Source organism: Plodia interpunctella, chromosome Z (assembly GCF_027563975.2).
Source record: "Plodia interpunctella isolate USDA-ARS_2022_Savannah chromosome Z, ilPloInte3.2, whole genome shotgun sequence".
Lineage (NCBI taxonomy): Eukaryota > Metazoa > Arthropoda > Insecta > Lepidoptera > Pyralidae > Plodia > Plodia interpunctella.
The window spans coordinates 12,565,926-12,584,696 of NC_071324.2; the positions used below are offsets into that span (position 1 = coordinate 12,565,926).

Consider the following 18,771-nt stretch of genomic DNA (forward strand, 5'->3'; position numbering starts at 1 on the left):
TAAGTGAGGATAGACAGACATGGAAATCTCCACTCTCCAACTCATGCTAGGTCGGGTTTTATGTCAAAAGCTATATAAATATTTAATCTCGTACGTATCGAGTACGAGAAACATTCATACAGCTATTCGAAGCACGCGCCATGCCTGGTGGCCCTAACTATCGCCGCAGGTACTGAAACATACGCAAACATTTGCGAATTATCTTAGTAAATACCGACGTGCAACCCACCACTGCATGGGTATTTGGGTGATTGGCACCGCAATACACTGGGACCGCGGTCCCAGTTGCTCTAATATTGTATTTGAATAGGTTTACTGGGCCCACAGTTTTGGAGTGGTATAGAAATATTTCTTTTGTGTTGTAAATTGGACCGCGGAAGACATAAAATTTACAACTATATACGTACGTATATACGAATATGTGTTATATAATTAAGAATATGGCCCTTATTGAGCGATTTTATTCTTGGTTGACTGGGCCTTACTTCCCAGTGAACCTAGTAAGAGACAGTGGTTACAGGACTCGGAGTGCGGTTCTAGTTCATTTCGGGACAATCGTTTGAGTACCTTGCCTTCATAATGGAATATCACGGAAGGAGTATCAAAAGGATGAATTTTAAAACCATAAACGTTTTAATAAAAATTCACCCTTTTCTTGGTTCTTTAAATGCACGCGCCAACGCGCATAATTGAGGTTGTATGCATTTGGGAGCGTAAGCTCAGGGTGTCCACCAGCTCTACGTCTCGCCTCGCACAGTCACGATTACGTTCGCAGACAGAGAAAAGTCTAGTCTTCGTCATATCTTTGTTAACCCTCTACAAGAATGAGAAATGCGTAGAAATACATGAGAAAAATCTGGACAGAGTGCTAATATATCTTTTGTCCCTCACTGGTGACCGATTTTACAAGGCCCATATGCAGAGCTTCGTATGAGACGGACCAGGAAGTTGTATGGAAATATTTCTATCTCAAGGCACATATCAGTCTTTAGTGTTTTTTGTCTTTGACTTTGCAGCTTAGTTGCGATGTTATCCAAGATATTTTGAGCCTCTGGGTGCTATCGTTAGCTACATCCCTGAGTCGACTGACATACGATCATAGACAAGTTTAACATAATACCATTGACAAACTAAATATTACACAGGCGACATTGGAGCTTGTCCATCGCGCATGTGTATAGTATTCCTCAAATTGCTCACGTGAATTTATCCTAGTTAGTCAGTTCCGGGTGGGTTACTTTCATATTGTTCGTGGAGATGGGCTTGTGATTTGGGTTAGTGCGTTTTAAGGGTTTGCATCAAAAATGTAAGAGCGTAACTTTTTACAGTCTAACCTTTCCCGAACTTTTTTGAATACGAAGCCCTTTAAAGGGACGGAATCCTATAATAAAACTTGTTTCAGGTGTATGTACGTATATAACAATTGATACTATTTATAGACTTTCAGAAGTTCATATTAAAAGCATTTATATATCACTTCCAATGTATATAAGTAAATATATATATTCGGATGGAATCTTGTAACTCCATTTTGATATCTTCCAATTACGATGAAATTTTGTACTAGACGTTCAGTTTGGATGACAATGCATTATTATGATAAGTATAACCTGACAGTGCTCCCAGAAACCAGCAGGGACATGATCTTTTGTCATGCATTGAAAGCAAAAACATCTTACTACATCTGACAATAATAAAATAATTGTGTCGAAAAACATATTTTATATATCGGATAGTATGAGTGTAGTGTGCACCGGCCATAATGTGACTAGAAAAAAACTAGTGCGGGTAGTGCAATTGGTGCGTAACTGCATCGACTTCACACCGCAAATACTCCAGTCTGGTTGCGACCACGGCGACTACAAGGTCGTTGAAATATCAGCAAAATTAAACAAAAAAGTTTGTGCTAAGACCACATATTTTATAGTTTCAAATAATTGCTTTGCAAACTCACAGCACAGCATTGAAAAGATTGAAGGGAAAGCATTCAATTAAACCCGGCAGATTAAAACAAAGTTGAAACTGGCATTAACTTGATTGCATGTCTGTCTGGTCCAACCAATGTCCAGTCTCAAAGGGCTTAAACTAACAGATTAATCTCGTTAGGGCTCCAAAATGCAGGTGCAATGACGTTGCCCGTCCTGTAATCCTCTTAAAATTTATACTATCGTGTAATGCATTCATACGCGGAAAACGAAAAGCGTAAAATTTTTGGAGAGTTGCATAAACTTTATAGTGATATAATTAGTGTCTTTGTATGTTTGATGTTGGAGTTAGACTATAAATTATTATTTTTTGTTCGGTTTTACATAATGTATGTTTATAACATAAAAAATATTGATGGTAATGTTTCAAATAAGTAATGTACTTTTCAATTGTAATTTTAATTAGATTTCGGATATTTTCGTAGTTTTGTTCTGTAAATCTATTTGTGTTTTATATTGCAGCGGGAGCGAGGTTATCATGCTCGACCGCCACAAAGGGAAGATCTTCCCGCCAGACTAGGTGTTGCGCCTGGGGAACCGCACGCGACAGACGGTGTCGTGTCGGAGGTTGTATTTATGCTTCCAATCGAAAACGCATTGTCTGCGCGGTCTAGGCTTGTTAGCTTTTTATAGTAAATCGACCGTCGTGCCATCAATATATATAAAATATAGTATCGTTAAGTTAGTATCCTATAACACAAGTATAGAACTTACTTTGGGGCTAGCTCAATCTGTGTGATTTGTCCTAATATATTTATTATTATTTTTATGTATATTTTTCTCCTCTTGAGAGAGGGTAATATAAGCAACTAACGCGGGCCTTAGCCAAGCGATAGGAGCAAGAATCAAAATAGAAAACCCAGCAGAAACACTGGAAGACAATAGAAATTTTCTGGTGATCCAGCAAGTATTACGAATGGTGGCTTTCTGTAAAAGGTAAACTATATACATCGGGATATTTAATGTTTTCAGGCTTTGTGAAAGTGATTTCGGTATTACCCCTGTTGATGATAAAACTCTCGGTACTATATCTGCCGTCAATAGGATAATTGCAGTAAGTAGGATTTTTGCCAAAACCGAGTTATATATACAGCCATGATCACAATAACGAGATCTCCATTCGTTGTTTGTATGTATTTTAGATCCAAATTTAACAATTAAAATTTTGCAGTAAGTCAAGCATTTTTTTTACATTACAAAACGTGATTACAGTGGATACACTTACGGCAAAAGTTGTTATTCATAGTCTCTCGGCATAAGTACACTATGACGTCTATAACACTTACTATGTTAAGTAATTTACATACATAAATTGGGCATGGACCGAGCAAATAAACACTAAGAAGATATTATACTGTTTTATCCCTAAGCAGAGTGTCAATATTTACTAAATGGGTGGTCTGATCTGAAAAACAGTATGGTGCGGTACTGCATGTATGCTCATAAAAAAATAAACTTTAAATAATGAAAAACTTGTATGGAAACTTAGCATATATACAGTAAAGAACCCACTTCCTGTGTATATGCTGAGTATTCCTTAACAGATGCTTCTAGAAGATACTTAGTATAACAAAATTAATGTATTTTTTGCTTCTTATTACCTACAATTGGTTTCCAATGCAAATAATAGATAGGTAATGAGGTTCTCTTTCATTTAAGGTATCAACCATCATGATGTGATAACAAACATAGGAGTTATTGAAGATTTTCGTACCAAAACTTTAACCGCGTTTTTCTCGAAGTCATCTAGATCCTTCTTACTGCAATTATCATATTGACGGCAGAAATGGACTGTATGTGCTCTCCATTGTGTTTTAAGTTCTATGGCAAGTTCCTTATCATCTGTCCATAGAGTAGTGGATCACTTGTGTGGCTTGTTATTCGTTGCGTTTGATCGGCTTTTTACATGACATGTCGCCACAATATGTATATATTCGTCTACGTCGTTATTGATGTGTATACATCAAGTGTATTTCCCGTGGAATTAGGCAGAGACTATGACTTCCACTTGCCACGACCCTGACAAACCTTAGTCGCTTCCTTATATAACAAAATCAATTTGCATATACAAAGAGTTACAACAAGAGAGGCGCTAAATAAAAAATACAATATTGTGGGAGCTGTAGCTTCTATTAATTACAAAATCTGTTTTATTATTAGTGACCTGATCCCACAAGAATCCTTACGAATATTATAAACGCATTTTTTTTTGTTTGTTGCCTCTTCACGTTCCATCTACTAAAACAATCTCCTTGAAATTTTGTATATATGTAATTTTAAACGTGGAGAAGGTTATAGGGGTACCCTTCATCTCGGAAAAATAACTGTTCCCGTGGAAAATTTTACACAACAGCTAGTTAAATAAATACCTGACGTTTTCATATCTCTGGATGTAGATCTTGTGGAACTGTTCCTGGCGCGGCTGGTTCGCGATGTCGGCCTTCATTTCCACCGCCACATGCCGCGGGAGCACCGACAGCAGAAGACGCTCCTAAAACACACACAAACCAATCACTATGTTTATTCAATCGCAAGCCGAGATAGGTTTTCGATGGGTTAGCGCCCGCCGCAGACGCTGGGAGTAAACTATACTGAATATTTGTTTTCGTTTGTGAACTGTGCATATAAACGTACCTCTCTACAGTCGGGATGGGGGAATGAAACCAAAAATATATCTCTTTTTGTTACTCTAATTTGCGCTCTTAATGTAATATTAATTTCTCTTCTTCACAGTCGTATTTCTCATGACTGATGGTCGTGGAATTACACACACACAATAACTTTTTCGGCACTATTGATGGAGTGGTTTGCCATTGCTTTCTACATTCCACATGCAAGTTAATAAATCAACCAGTGTGCATATTCCTCCCTCACGATGTTCTCCTTCACTGGAAGCAAGTGGTGGTATACAAACTCATGTGGCACGAGTAGAATACGAACCTGAGACCTCTCCACAGGCGGGCGTCTTAATTACACCACCACCGCTTCGTTATAATTACATGATACAATTTGAATCAGATATTAACAGAGACGTATCTACTTGGAACTTAAACATGTTATGAATTAAATATTTAAGCGTAGACATGTGTTGAAATTGTGATGTTTAAATAGCTACAGTAAGTAGGCAATTTAGCATATTTGATGCATAAAATATATTGTTTAATTCTCTACTGTTTTCCCGCCGTGATTAATCAACAGCACGTGTGTTATGCACATGTGTGTTATATGTATGTGTCTTTTCAACACACGTTCTTAACAGTTAATTTTATACCAGTCAGCATGGCCAGTCAGTTATGTTTAATAACAGTTGAATCATTAAATCAATCATTATACGGTGAAAATGTTATCAAAATATATTAATATAAAGGTGATCTAAGAGATTTATCCCTGTAGAGTTATATAAAATACTAGAGGCCGTTCCCGGCTTCGCTTGGGTGGTATAAAAAATTAAATAACCTATTTCAAGATCTACTGAAAATACACACAAAATTTCATTGAAATCGGTAAAGCTGTTATGGAGGGTGTGTGTGTGATACTAGTACTTTATATATTAGAGATAAACATTCACAAAAAAAAAGTTACAATTAACGACTTAACCGTTAATGCTCAATGGCTATATACGTTTGCAGTCTCGCTCAACACGTCACTCATTGAGCGATCCCATTGTCTCGGCTCTGATTGGTTCGCGTGCCTGTGACGCGGCGGCGGAACGTAGTCGCGCTCCAATGAGCTACTATTGTGAGACAGACAATTTGTCGTTCTAAATTTGATAGTTTCGTAAAATCTTGTCTTACAAAAAAATTAAAAATATATATATTTATATAATTTAAGTGCGTTTGATCTCAATCTAGCTGGGAAGCAAGTCTAGGGTTACAGTACAAAAAATGCCTATTCACTATATAGAGGGTTACTTTATAATTATATACATCTTCAGCAACGTAAGCAAAAGTATCTAAAATTCTAGTAATTAATAAAAACAAGGCCATTCATGAAACTCAGATTTAATATTATATACTAACACTTAGTTAGATAAGATAAGAGATGCTTTGTTTAATTATATGTATCATTTTTATCAATCTATCATTATAAGTTTAACACTAGTTTTCTCAACTGTTGCATTTTAAACGTCATAACATCCCACTTAAGTTCAGATTGTGAAGGAAGCTGTGCTTTCAAAGTTATCTCACTCGCTAGATAGTTTGTTAGATTAACGAGTTCGATCTGAGAAAAGTTTTGAGTGATGTTAGACTTTCTCGCTTTCTGGAGCGAAGTAACAACCTAAGGCTGTGTTCGGACGAGTGTACGTTTGACGTCACGTTAAAATTTCAGGACACGCAAATATAATGCTCAAACATTTTGAGGAACACTGAACTGTTGCTATACGGCACTATTATTAGGTCTACAATTTACCGGTATGAAAAATTGCGGTATATAGTGGTATATACCGGTATATTTCGGTATATTCATAACTATATGTTTTACGGCAAAGATTAATAACGATATTTAGCCCACATCTATCGACAAAATATTGATTTTTTTTATATCAGTATACCAAATACGGATATTTTTATCGGTATTCGCTAAACGACATACGAATAATATCGGTCACAATTTTCGAAGTATTATATAAATTTGTGATGATAATTAAATTTGATTCGAAACAAATTATTTATTTAGTAATTTGACTTTCACATGCACTTTTTCGCGTCATATTATAAATACCGGTTTTATATACCGTTATAGATAACATGGGTTAATATATATACTATTTTATACCGGTATTTCGGGCTCTGAATATTTTATTCCTAACTTGTTTGCTTTTTGTTACCTCTTTAAGCTTTATCCAACCAATCTTCTTTAAGTTTTACATACATGTACTTTAAAGTACGGAAAAGGACATAGGGTACCTTTTATCACGAAAATATAAATGTATCATTAAAGTGGGGAAAATCTCGCGGGCGAAGCCTCGGGAAAAAGTTAGTTTATTATACGAGGGAAACGCTGAAATTTATCAACGAGGAATTTGAACCCGACGCCTAATTACGTCCATCCAAACGTGGCCTTATTTGATGGTTGGATAAGTACAGTATTATGTGATAACCTTTTTATTTTTAATTATCTACGTTTCACTCCGTTTCATTTCCATTCCATTGCATTCCAATTTGGATTTCCATAAAAATTAACTTTCAACAATAACGTATTAAACGCGAGTGGTATTTTATCTGTACTTTTTTCGTTTCAAAAATATAGCGCTTTTATATTCAACTTTATACTTACTAGAAGTAAAAAAATTGCGTATTTCATTCGAAAATCCTACCGTATTTATATTGTTATTATTTTTATTTTTATTTATATCTCCCTTTAATATAGGGTTTATTTTTACACGGACCATAGTCAAAGCGCAAATAGAAGTTATAACGATGGTATTAAAAGCATGAGATTGTTAGGTGCTAGGGTAATCTCAAATTCAAATTCAAATCATTTATTCAGAAATTAGACCTTCACAGGCACTTTTTCTCGTCAATTTTTATATTTATAGTTATTTCTCACAAGCTACAAACTACTGGTAGTATTACTCTTATATCTTCAGGGTAGGGTTGGAGTAGAAATAGGCAAAGGCAGACAGTTGTATAATAGTATAATTGATAAGTAAAATACAGACCCCTCAAGGGTCTATAAATAATTTAACATATTTTATTATATATATATTTTATTATTATTACAGCGTACGTGTGGTACGTGACGATATCGTTATGGTAATGAATGAGTCAAAATGTGATTTCAAAATATCAAGTGGAACAATGATTTAAAATTTTGAATTTAGAATGAAAGAAATAAAAAACATGCCAGCGCGCACGCGACATGACCAAAGAGGTCATAATGTGTGTGTTGGCGTAAGATATTGAAAAGGTAGTGAGAAATTTCGGAGTTAGACGGCAAGTATTTAATATTACTGCCTTCTGCAAGATTTGGAGGATATTTTTGTGGGCTATCAATATATCTAACCTTTGATGCAAACTCCTAGGCACGACGCCAGTCGCTGAAATGATGATTGGGAACTATGTGTACAGTATGACTTGCCATTGCAGCTGTTTTAATTCTATTGCGAGATGTTTGTATTTTGAGAGTTTTTGTGATATGGTGGCCTGAATGTTGTGGGTGTTTGGTATTGCAACATATATAAGGTATGCGGTTTTGATGGTTTTATTGTGAACGGTGATATCTGGTCTATTGCGATGGATTGTTTTATATTATTACGTATGTAACAAATGTGTTTTCTCCGAAATGTCGAAATCCAATAATCACCCCAAAAAAATTCCTATATTTTGGTATGGGTCATTACGGGAAAAATCTGCGAATATGTTATGTAACACCGTTGTGTTATTTTGCTCTGTGATTATGGCTATCTGTTATTTATTTACGATGTTTACATAAGTATATAATATATGTTGAATAGCGTTGCCGGTAGATCATGATTGGTTGACACGGTGGGACACCTATGTTTTCTTACTAAATACTTTAAAAGAATACATATTATGTACCGTTGTATTTAGGTAAATAAATAAATATGTAGATATTTCCGTGCTGGGTGGGACACTATACCATCCTCCGTTCCGCGGACAATAATTTATTATATAGATTGTGGCCTAAAAGTCTCCTTTTTTTATAATTTTTGACAAATGTTGACTCACTAAATAATTAATTTGTATAAGATAGCGAGTACTACTGTACTCGCGTGTGGTTCCGCCCTAGAACAGGACTACTCCACATCTTTCTGTGGATGTAATACGAGGCGACTAAGGGACACAAAGCCTTAATAGCTGCCAATAATCACATTCCAAAGGTGGTTGACAGGCGGGCGGTCGGTTATAAAATCACAGCCAAATCTTCCAAATTTAATGATATTTTTTTTACGCTAGCCTTTTAGCTAGGCTTTGGTGCCTCACAGCTCCGAAAGAAAGCCAGTAAAGAACCAACTTTTTGCTAGTTTTTTTTTTTTCATTTCTTCTCACTCCGTAACAAAGTTAATCTCGCTAGGCGAGGGACTTAATTTCATTAGAGTCTAAAGGCAGGCACTTCCAACAAGCCGTTGAGTGTTGTCCATTTCTTTTAAAAAGTAGCGAATCGATCGAGATATTATTGCAACGCGATTGGGAGAATGTCTTTTGCAGTGTTTCATGTTACAAGATTTCTTTGACGACAAAGATAACATTTTTAAGCAGGTATGCGGCCCACCTATCAAGCATATTAACGCCCGCAACATCAGGGGTGCGTCACACGCGCGTTGTCTACCTCGTGGCCTAGGATTTTTTGCCACAGTACCCCGTAAATACACTTTAATATTGTGTCAGTGAAGTCATTCTCGTTAGACTTGCCTGCTGTTGGTTCTCCCGCTGTGTGACCAGCCTCGCTTCGACGCAGTCCCTCGTCTCAAGGAAGGCCCGGCGCTGCGCCATCTCGCGAGGGTTGTGTGTCAAGACACCCGCGATATTGCACGCTAACAGAGCTGCCACACTACAGTACACCTGCGGACATATTGTGTGCTTAAGTGTAGACCGATTTTGAAAATACATGGATAATAATAATAATAATAAATAAATAAATAAAATCTTTATTCAAGTATCTTAATAGCTATGTTACAATAGTACATGATAACAAAAAAAGTATAAAAATAAGTGTTAAAATCACCATGTTTTTCAGGAGTTTAAAGGCTAAAACATGAGTACTAAATAATTATGAAAAGCTATAAAAATAAAAACATTAATTACATACTGATTTAAATAATAGAAAATATAAGTAAGGATAAGTAGACCTATGGGGAAAATACGACTGATCATTGCGCCTGAGATGAGGTATGACGTTTTACGGGTGAAGTACCCTTTGCACGGGTTTTGTATGTGTTTTATTTTGAACAGAATAGCTAACTAAACACGACCTCAAGGTACCCACCGAATGTAAATATAGCATAGTGTGCAAACGCTTGTGTTGCATGCCTGACGGTAGGCAAACACCGCAGTCCATCATCACCAGTAACCCAATACGGGTCACTTGCATTGCCGACTTTTTGAAAAGGCGATAGACCCTTTTCTTAATGCCCCCAATATTGGACAAATTGGGGAATACCGCAGAGGAAGGTTTATTCATAACAACAACAGTACATCGCAGATGTAAGATGTTATGTGAAACAAGAACTGTAGTTGAGCTCCACCGTTGAGTAGAACTCCTTAAGGAAAGTGATGCAGTTGTGGAATTCAGCTTTGCTGCAATACAGCTCTGGATTTAACCATGCGAGGAAACACGCGATCATGAGAGGGAGATAGTTGTTGCATCAATTATTCACCTCGACGTCGCTGACGTGCTCGAAGGCGAGGCGAGCACCGATGTTGACGGCGGCGAGGGCGATACCCCCGAGCGTGGCTTCGTGGAGTCGCACCGGCAGCGCCGCGTAAGTAACGTAAGTGAAGAACGCGCACGCGCCCGCGCTTATGCTCAGAGACCTGGGAAAGGACAAATTATTTCAAAAGGTGCTTTTGCTTGCCAGGTATGGTAACAGGATTTATGTGCACACCGTATGAATTATTCAGAATGTGCACAGAGAAATTGTATGGAAATTTAACGCACAAATGCACACGCGCGTATACATTGCAAGCGTTCCAATCAAATAGCAACAGTGCTGCACAGGATTACGGTGTGCACGGCGCTTTAAAAGTTTCAATAGGATCCCAATCCTATTTGGTCTCGAAGTAAACACATAATTACGTTTTAGTACACATTGGTCATATTCCGTAATTGCCAGGATAAGCTACAAGCCGCTTTCTCTTACGACAACGGACAATGCCGGCGAAAAATTTACTGAAATCCTCACATACCTACCAACCAAGCAATGTACGTTGATTTGTGTACACATATATACCAGCTGAGTTCGTCAATAGTGTATATCTTGCAATAGAAAATAATTAGCCAGAAAATTACCTCAGGTAACTACATACATAACAAGGGAGTTAATCACAGCTTAACATGTTTGAATTTCTTACAATATTATAAATTCAGAATTTGCTTCCCCTCAATGAACAAGATGTCTACTTGTATTTACTTTAAAGTTACAATTATAAAATGTATATACTCTTATATATATATATCAGCGCTTTACATAATATTTTGATAGACATTGTAGATATAAAATCATGAAACGGCTACTATTAAAAGGGTCTCTATATAATAGAATAAAAATATAAGCCATAATGTAATATAGCATACTGTATTATGGTGCAATGATTTTTAAGCAGTTCTTTTGCGCATATTTGAAGCTACATAACCTAACCTATTAGGCCAAAACTGGCTCAAAGAACAATAGCACAAAATAAATTAGGCAAAAAAACGTATATACCGGCGTGTACTTTTGATAGTAAAGTACAGATTTTTGATGAGCTCCATTTTACGTCATTGCAATCATCAACCAATACAACGATCGTGATTGGTTGATAAACACCCAGTATTGCCAGCCAAGGGGCCACAGCGCCTCATTTGTTATCCACTCTTTATAGACTACTAGATGTCGCTCGGGGCTTCGCTCCCGTAGGAATTTTGAGATAAAATATAGCCAATAGCAATCTTGGAAAATGTACCTTTCTAATTGTGAAAGAATTTTTGAAATCGGATCGATAGTTTCAGAGATTACCCGCCCCAAACATACAAAGTCACAAACGCTTACCGCTTTATAATAATAGTATAGATAGTTGACATAGAATATAGCTAAGAATATTATTAGAATGCTGTAAAAATAGAATGCAAGTAACAATTTTGTTTTCTTATTCAATCACTCTAGAATCTAGCTGGTTCTTATTTGGATCTTCGACTGAATACTAATGTTTTTTTTCACCTTTACAGTCTTTATTTAAAGCAACAAAATAACAGAATGATAAACTTGTTGTCGTTTAGCAAGTAATAAGTTAGCCATGTTAATCTGCTACAGAAGTAGCAGTGGTACTCAAACATTTAGAATATGGAAACCTTTTGAGCTAAGCATTTCATGGAGACCTAAAATATGGCCTGTTCCCACAGTAGAACTTAGTTTACTGCTCAGTAGGACCATACTATAATAGGGAAAATATCTAAATCAAAACTTGTAAAAGGAAAACTTGTTATTATATTTTCAAAAAAGTTTATTTCATTACAGTTTTGATAGTAATGACTTTGCAAAGTTATTTATGTTATACAAAAAATCTTTTGTTACATGGTAGGTATGGTATACACGTGCGTTAGGCATATACCTTATACGTATATACCTTACGCACATGTATACCTTAAATTGCATTATATTTTTTTCAATATGACCGATATTTTCGTGCAGCACCAAAATATGCTTTTGGTGCTACATTAAAATGAGTACACTTTGAGAACCGCTGTTCTACAGATACATGTATAATCTATACAGCCGCATCAGCTATGTATAGACAGAATAAATGATCTACTCGTGAATCTGTAGCGTCGGAACAATTTCATTAAAATTTATCTAACAGTTAACTGAAAATGCGTTTCATTTAGACTGCTTTATTTAATGAACATTGTATTATCTCGTATTAGAGTTTCCGAGAACGTTGGTTAGTGGAAAATTGTATGTTAATACTCCAATTACTAAATATTGATAAAGATAATATTAAAATATTTACGTTGAATAGTATACCTATATAAATTAACTATCTTTTTTTCAGCGGCTTCGCACGCGTGCTTTTATTAATTTATTTTTAAATAAATATATACAAAATGTTAACCGATGTCTCCTTTCAAGCATAATTAATGTGTGCACTAAGTGTGTACTGTTATTTTCCATCCAAACAAGAAACTAAAAAAAATACCTTGACATGTTAAATATAACATTTTCATGTCCGTCATGTCGAAATTAAAGGCACAATATAATTTACTAGCTCCGCCAAGGGGCTTCGCTACCGTGGGATTTTTTTATTGGCATAAAAAGTATCCTTTGTGTTATTCCAAGTTATATTATACCAGTGTACCAATTTTCATAGCAATCCATCCAGTGAGAGAATACCTAACAAACATACACACATACAAACTTTCTAATCTATAATATTAGTAGGAAATACCTATATATTTATATAAACTGCATGAATGCTTAAAATTTACACACACGATGAAATTAACCTTTGAAACTTAGATAATAATATTATATTCATTAAAATCATTGAACGTGTCAACAATTTCATAATCACAGCGTATTTAATTTGGTTGTTCGTTCACTAATTAGCAAAATAACCGCTCGGGCAGAAATTGAATCAAAATTTTGATTGAAGAATTGTTAATTTACTTGTTTAGAATATATTAATATTATACTGTAACTATTTGTATAACATTTCCAATACAGAATTATATATTATATATTAGGTATAATTCTGTATTGGCAAGTGTTATGAAAAAAAAAACTTATCTGTGTATGTGAATTCTGTATCTTCTTTTGCGAGTGCGTTCTTCACTGATGTCAGATTATCTGATCTGGCCCTGGCAGAAGGGGCTAACCAAGGATGCCAATGAGAAAGTAGCAAGCTCGATTTTAGTCTTCTATGAAGAGAGAGAGAGAGAGAGAGAGAGATACACAGGGAGAGAAAGCAATAGATAGTTACCTCAGCAGCGTGGTGATAGTCAACGACAGCTCGATGAGGAGGAAGGTGACAAGCACCACATACGAGATCGTCAGAAGGTATATTTCATTCATCGCTGGCCGGCTGAGGCACGCCAGGAGACCTGCGTTACAGAACAATCAATGAATACAACTGTTATAAATAGATAAATTTATTGCGCCATTTTATTTTAACTATATACTTATAGGTTCAAATATACCTGTTTATTCAAAGTTTGATAAGCGCTGAGATTATATACATTGGCATTGTTTTATCTACATGCTCAGTCGATGGTACTGAACAACTTTTCGTATGGAAGCGCACCTTGAAATCGCGAATAAAAACATCAGTTGATCCATACATTTTCCACAACTTAGGCATTTAATTTTGTATAGAACAGCTGAGTTTTTTTCGCGATTTCGGAGTTACTCCCATACTAAAAGTTGTTCAGAATCATGGACTGAGCGTGTAGACAAAATATTGCCGGCTCAAGCTATCAAGAAGCTAAATCGTGTCATCGACAAGATTTACGTAAAATGAAAAGCATCTCCACTCTCTAGGTACTTGGTTGACCTCGATGAGACAAACACGATTAATTTAAATCATCAAATCGTAGCCTTTGTCTAGTATAAGTCCACCCCGAATCCTTCCGTATGTATCGTACGAAGCACCTAAGAGACAAAATAGCCTTGTCAGGTGATGTGCATCAATAGCATTCCCAAAGGCATGACGTCGGACAGGGTGATAATCACAGTCGAATTTTCAAAATTTTAACTGTTAATTTTTTGCGCAAATCACATGGCTTTGCGTGGAATATATCCGGAAATGTAAAGAGAGACGAGAAGAGTTTTATAGTTTAACTCACAACAACAAAGAGAGAGAGAGAGAGAAAATAATAAAAGTACTTACAGGCATAAACAAGCGCTGTAATGCCGAAGACGATCGCGTTGACGATGTGTGCCACCCGTTCCTTCTCATAGTAGATTCGTCTGAGAGTCACGTTGGGGTCCAACAAGGCAGAGTTGAAGTCATCGAACGGAAGATCGAATCTGGTGCCGGAACTAGTGAAAAAGAAAAGAAAATAAATAAATGGACAACTCACAGACTTTAAGTTAAATAAAGTAAGTTCTAGACTTGTGTGTGTTATGGGATACTACCTCGACGATACTATATATTTGAATTAGCTTTTGCAGGCGGCTTCGCCCACGCTAACTTTCCGGGACGAAAGGTACCCTATGTCCTTCTAAATACTTCAAACTACATGCATGCAAAATTTAAACAAGATTAAGTAGACTAGTACCACTAGTTAACTAGACTAGATTAGTATTAAACAAACTTGTACATTGACCTGACCGGGGATAAAACCCTGAATCAAACTTGACAGCAGCAAGATGACCATTACATTAATCTTTGCCCGCGGCTCCGACGGCAAAAAGTAGTGTATGCCATTCACCACCTCTCGAACAGTCTACACCAAAAATCTGCTCAATCTGTTGCTCCGTTTCGTCGTGAATGACGGACAAACAAACACACTTTCACATCTATAATATTGGTATGTATTATTTATACGAAGCGGTGGTGGTGTAATGTATAAGACGCCCGCATGGATCGAAAGGTCCAGGTTCGAATCCTACTCCGTGCCACATGAGTTTGTATACCAATCTGACTCATGTATAGTAGTTTTCATAGATCACTACTTGCCTCCGGTGAAGGAAAACATCGTGAGGAAACCTGCACACTGGCTGATTATTAACTTGTGTGTGAAATGAAGAAGGCAACGGCAAACCACTCTATTTTCTAATGCCAAGAAAGTTGTTGCCATATCTTCAACAGACACACGTATCATCTAGTAGAAGATATGTGTGTCAGTTTAATCCCACGTAATGACCACGACCCTCGGCCATGAAGAATAAATACAACTATGATGATGATTTGTTCGTACCTTAAAAGGTCAGTATCCAAAAGAGTAGAATCGTTTACAGGCGTGTTCATGACATGAAGGATGTTCTGGGCAATCAGCAGAGTTCGCAGCTGGACGATCATCAACGCTACAGCCACCACAAGAAGGAGACCCAGCAAATGAGTCATGTTGGTCTGGTTCATGCGGAGGAAGTAACGTTGGTAAAGCATTTCAACCTGTTGGCAAGGGAAATACAAATTAGCGAACAAAGAAATACTTTTTAAGTGGCAAAAAAATGGTTGCCTGTAAAGTCGGTTTTACGGGCGAAGATTTTACGTGACAACGTCTTTTTACGCGCGCGGCAGACCGATCATAGTTGAGTGGGAGAGAGACGCAAGGCATTCGGCGGGCCTCTCTCTCGTTCGGTGACTCATCGTAACGTTACCGGGCGTTACACTTTTTCATAAGTGACTCCCAGCCGCAACCTAATTTAAGACGTTGTCACATCAAAAGTAACATTTCTTACAATGCTTACCTAACTCCAAGTGTTCCTCTAACCAACAATTAAAAAAGGAAAGCAAAAACCCGCCTGCTTAAGTAGGTATCATTGCGTTGTGAGCCCTTTAATTTGATACCCATATTATTAGAAAAAAAACATAATTTCTCTATTACCAAGTCCAATGGCATTGCACAGCCGCCATTTTGTTTTTTTTTTTTAACGTCACCTATCTAAGAAAACTTGGGCAGCTGATACGAATGTTACGATACCTCATTATGCAAATCACTTTAGCGGTTTTGAAGATATGAGGTAATAAAGAATATTACATACAAGATACGCGGGAAAAACAAAAACTTCTTTAGCAGTCTGGTAAAATGACTGTATTATAGCAGTGGCATAATTATACTAAGTGGAATAGTGACCAATATCTGTTTTAACAATATGAAAAAATCTGAAATAATTTCATTTCAATTGGATTTATATTATATTTGTTAATCAATTTTAGTTAGCAAATTTCTTTGTTTATCATTACATGTTATTTGTTAATTTAACTTTATTTCATCTAATTTATTTCACTTTCCCATCCCGGCTTCGCTCGGGTAAAATATAAACCATAAACCTTCCTTCAGTGATTTATAATTACTGTATCTATTTAAAAAAAAAACTATCATCAAAAACCGATGTGTAGTTTAAAGATCTAAGTACACATAGGGACAGACAGACAGCGTGAAGTGACTTAGTTTTTTACTATATGTAATTATTCTTACAAAGGCTTTACACATAGGGACAGACAGACAGCGAGAAGTGACTTAGTTTTTTACTATATCTAATTATTCTTACAAAGGCTTTTTCTTTAAGACAACCAATATAATACAATAGTACCGGGAAGTGATATATATATATAAGTATATGACAAACAACGTGTTATATTACAACTTTATAATATAGGTAGCTATTTATGTAAGCGTAATTTTACATACGTCTAGAAGATATTCAGAAATTATATAAGAAGCGAAATCTAAGCGCGCAGATGTTTCTTTGTCGCCCAAAAAGAGTGGGACAAACAATAATTACGTCTGGAAATTGAGTCGCAGCAAAGAGTCGACCTTCCCGGTCCTTCTGTGAAATATATTAATAGAATATAACAAGTTATGAAGTATGATTCTGTATTAAATAAAGGAAAAATATCATTTGTATGAATTAAAGATCAAAGGACTCATGGTATTGGTCCGAATTGAGTATTCCCTTACAAATCGACTGCTCGGCTGTGCAAAAGGGGCTTTGGTATGCAAATTAAAATTGTATCTTGGTATAAATTATGAATTATGGAAAAATGTCTTTATAATTCCTATTATTCATTCGTAATTTCAATTGGTACATCTCATCCTCGCTTGTCACCGGTTTCATTCGCGGTTGTGGCGTCTGAGTACGAGTAAAATGAAAACCCCCAGGCACTGATTTAATTATTAGCCGCTGCTTGATATTCCTCTTTGAGAATGCTTTGGAAATTAGGCGGGATTAAAATTGAAATTACAATTCAGACTGTTATACAGTGACCCTTTCTCAGCTGGTATGTGTTCACAGAGATCTATTCGAAGCCGACGAACGAAGTTCAAAAAAATGTTATTAAATACACTATCGCCGAACTCAGACAGATGTGGACGGGAAAGAATAAACATTGCGTTTGTTTGAGAGACTTTTTATAACGCAAGGAAAAACCAGTAATGTATGCCGAAACAGGAAAATTTGACGAACTGTTTCCCGACGGTGTATATCCGGCATAAGCTTTCGTGTCGGCAGAAGTACTTGGTTGGCACCTAACAATGCCATACTTCAATCCGTCTCGTTAATATGAAAAAGTAGTTCACTGTATTTTCGCCGCGGCAATGCTCTGCTTCGGAAAGCCATTTTGGCGGGAATGATGGAAATGGGATGTATGGGCGAGACGAGAGTAAAAGGCCTTTTTTGTGAATATTTTTGTTGTGGAAAATGCCGAGGTGGAAATGATGGAGTTGGGCAGATACCCAGAGCTATTCAAATTTTGTTTGATCCCAAAAAACAAAAGATTGTAGTATGCCAAGTACAGTCGGCTGCAGTGAGTCGAGTGCAGTGCAGTCGGTAAAGTTTGTATTTATATTAAACTAGCGGTCCGCCCAATTTAAACATAATACATTATGCACCTAAACCTTGCTCAGGAATCACACTATATATTGGTGAAAACCGCATGTAAATCCGTGCAGAATTTTTTGAGTTAATCGGGAACAAACGACAGATAGACAGACGCGGCGGCAAAAACTTTGTTTTACAAATGTAAGGATTAATATAAAAAGGTTTTAACGCAGTAATAAAAGGTATATCGATGTTTTAAAATGTCCTTCAATTAGCCGAATATTTGAAAGAAAGAAAGAAAGAAAAATATTTTATTTGATATCACAAACTTAAGTATTTATATACAGGATTTCACAATTTGGGCGTATTTGTGTATACCAAAAAGGCTTCCTCTCAGCATAATGTTGCGGTGATAACCACAACGCTGGTCTTCCGAGGACACCTTTACAAAATTAAAACTATATAACTACTTAAAAGTTTAAAACATAAAAATATAAATATATCTCCTGCTGTGTTGTGGAGGGAATTTGTATTGTATACATACCTAGCTTTTTATTGTTTGGTTGATTGAAATAAATAAATTTATTATTAAATTATACAACTTGGAAGACTTTGTTTTAATAAAAAGAAAATCTTTTCCAT

The 18,771-nt window shown here is 36.2% G+C and overlaps 2 protein-coding genes across 4 annotated transcripts in view; one reads left to right on the top strand and one right to left on the bottom strand.

Annotated features, from left to right (window-relative positions):
- LOC128683319 (uncharacterized protein) overlaps positions 1-18,771 on the top strand; it is a 155,517-nt gene that overhangs the window by 90,945 nt on the left and 45,801 nt on the right. The window lies entirely within an intron of this gene.
- Positions 1-18,771, bottom strand: part of LOC128683313 (uncharacterized protein) — a 167,784-nt gene that overhangs the window by 25,723 nt on the left and 123,290 nt on the right. For all 3 annotated transcript variants that reach the window (XM_053768802.2, XM_053768801.2, XM_053768803.2), the window contains 6 exons: positions 15,564-15,757; positions 14,531-14,682; positions 13,625-13,745; positions 10,327-10,483; positions 9,362-9,511; positions 4,355-4,476 (listed from right to left, as the gene is read on the bottom strand). In XM_053768802.2, the coding sequence (XP_053624777.1) occupies positions 4,355-4,476; positions 9,362-9,511; positions 10,327-10,483; positions 13,625-13,745; positions 14,531-14,682; positions 15,564-15,757 (896 nt within the window). The remainder of the gene's footprint in view (positions 1-4,354; positions 4,477-9,361; positions 9,512-10,326; positions 10,484-13,624; positions 13,746-14,530; positions 14,683-15,563; positions 15,758-18,771) is intronic.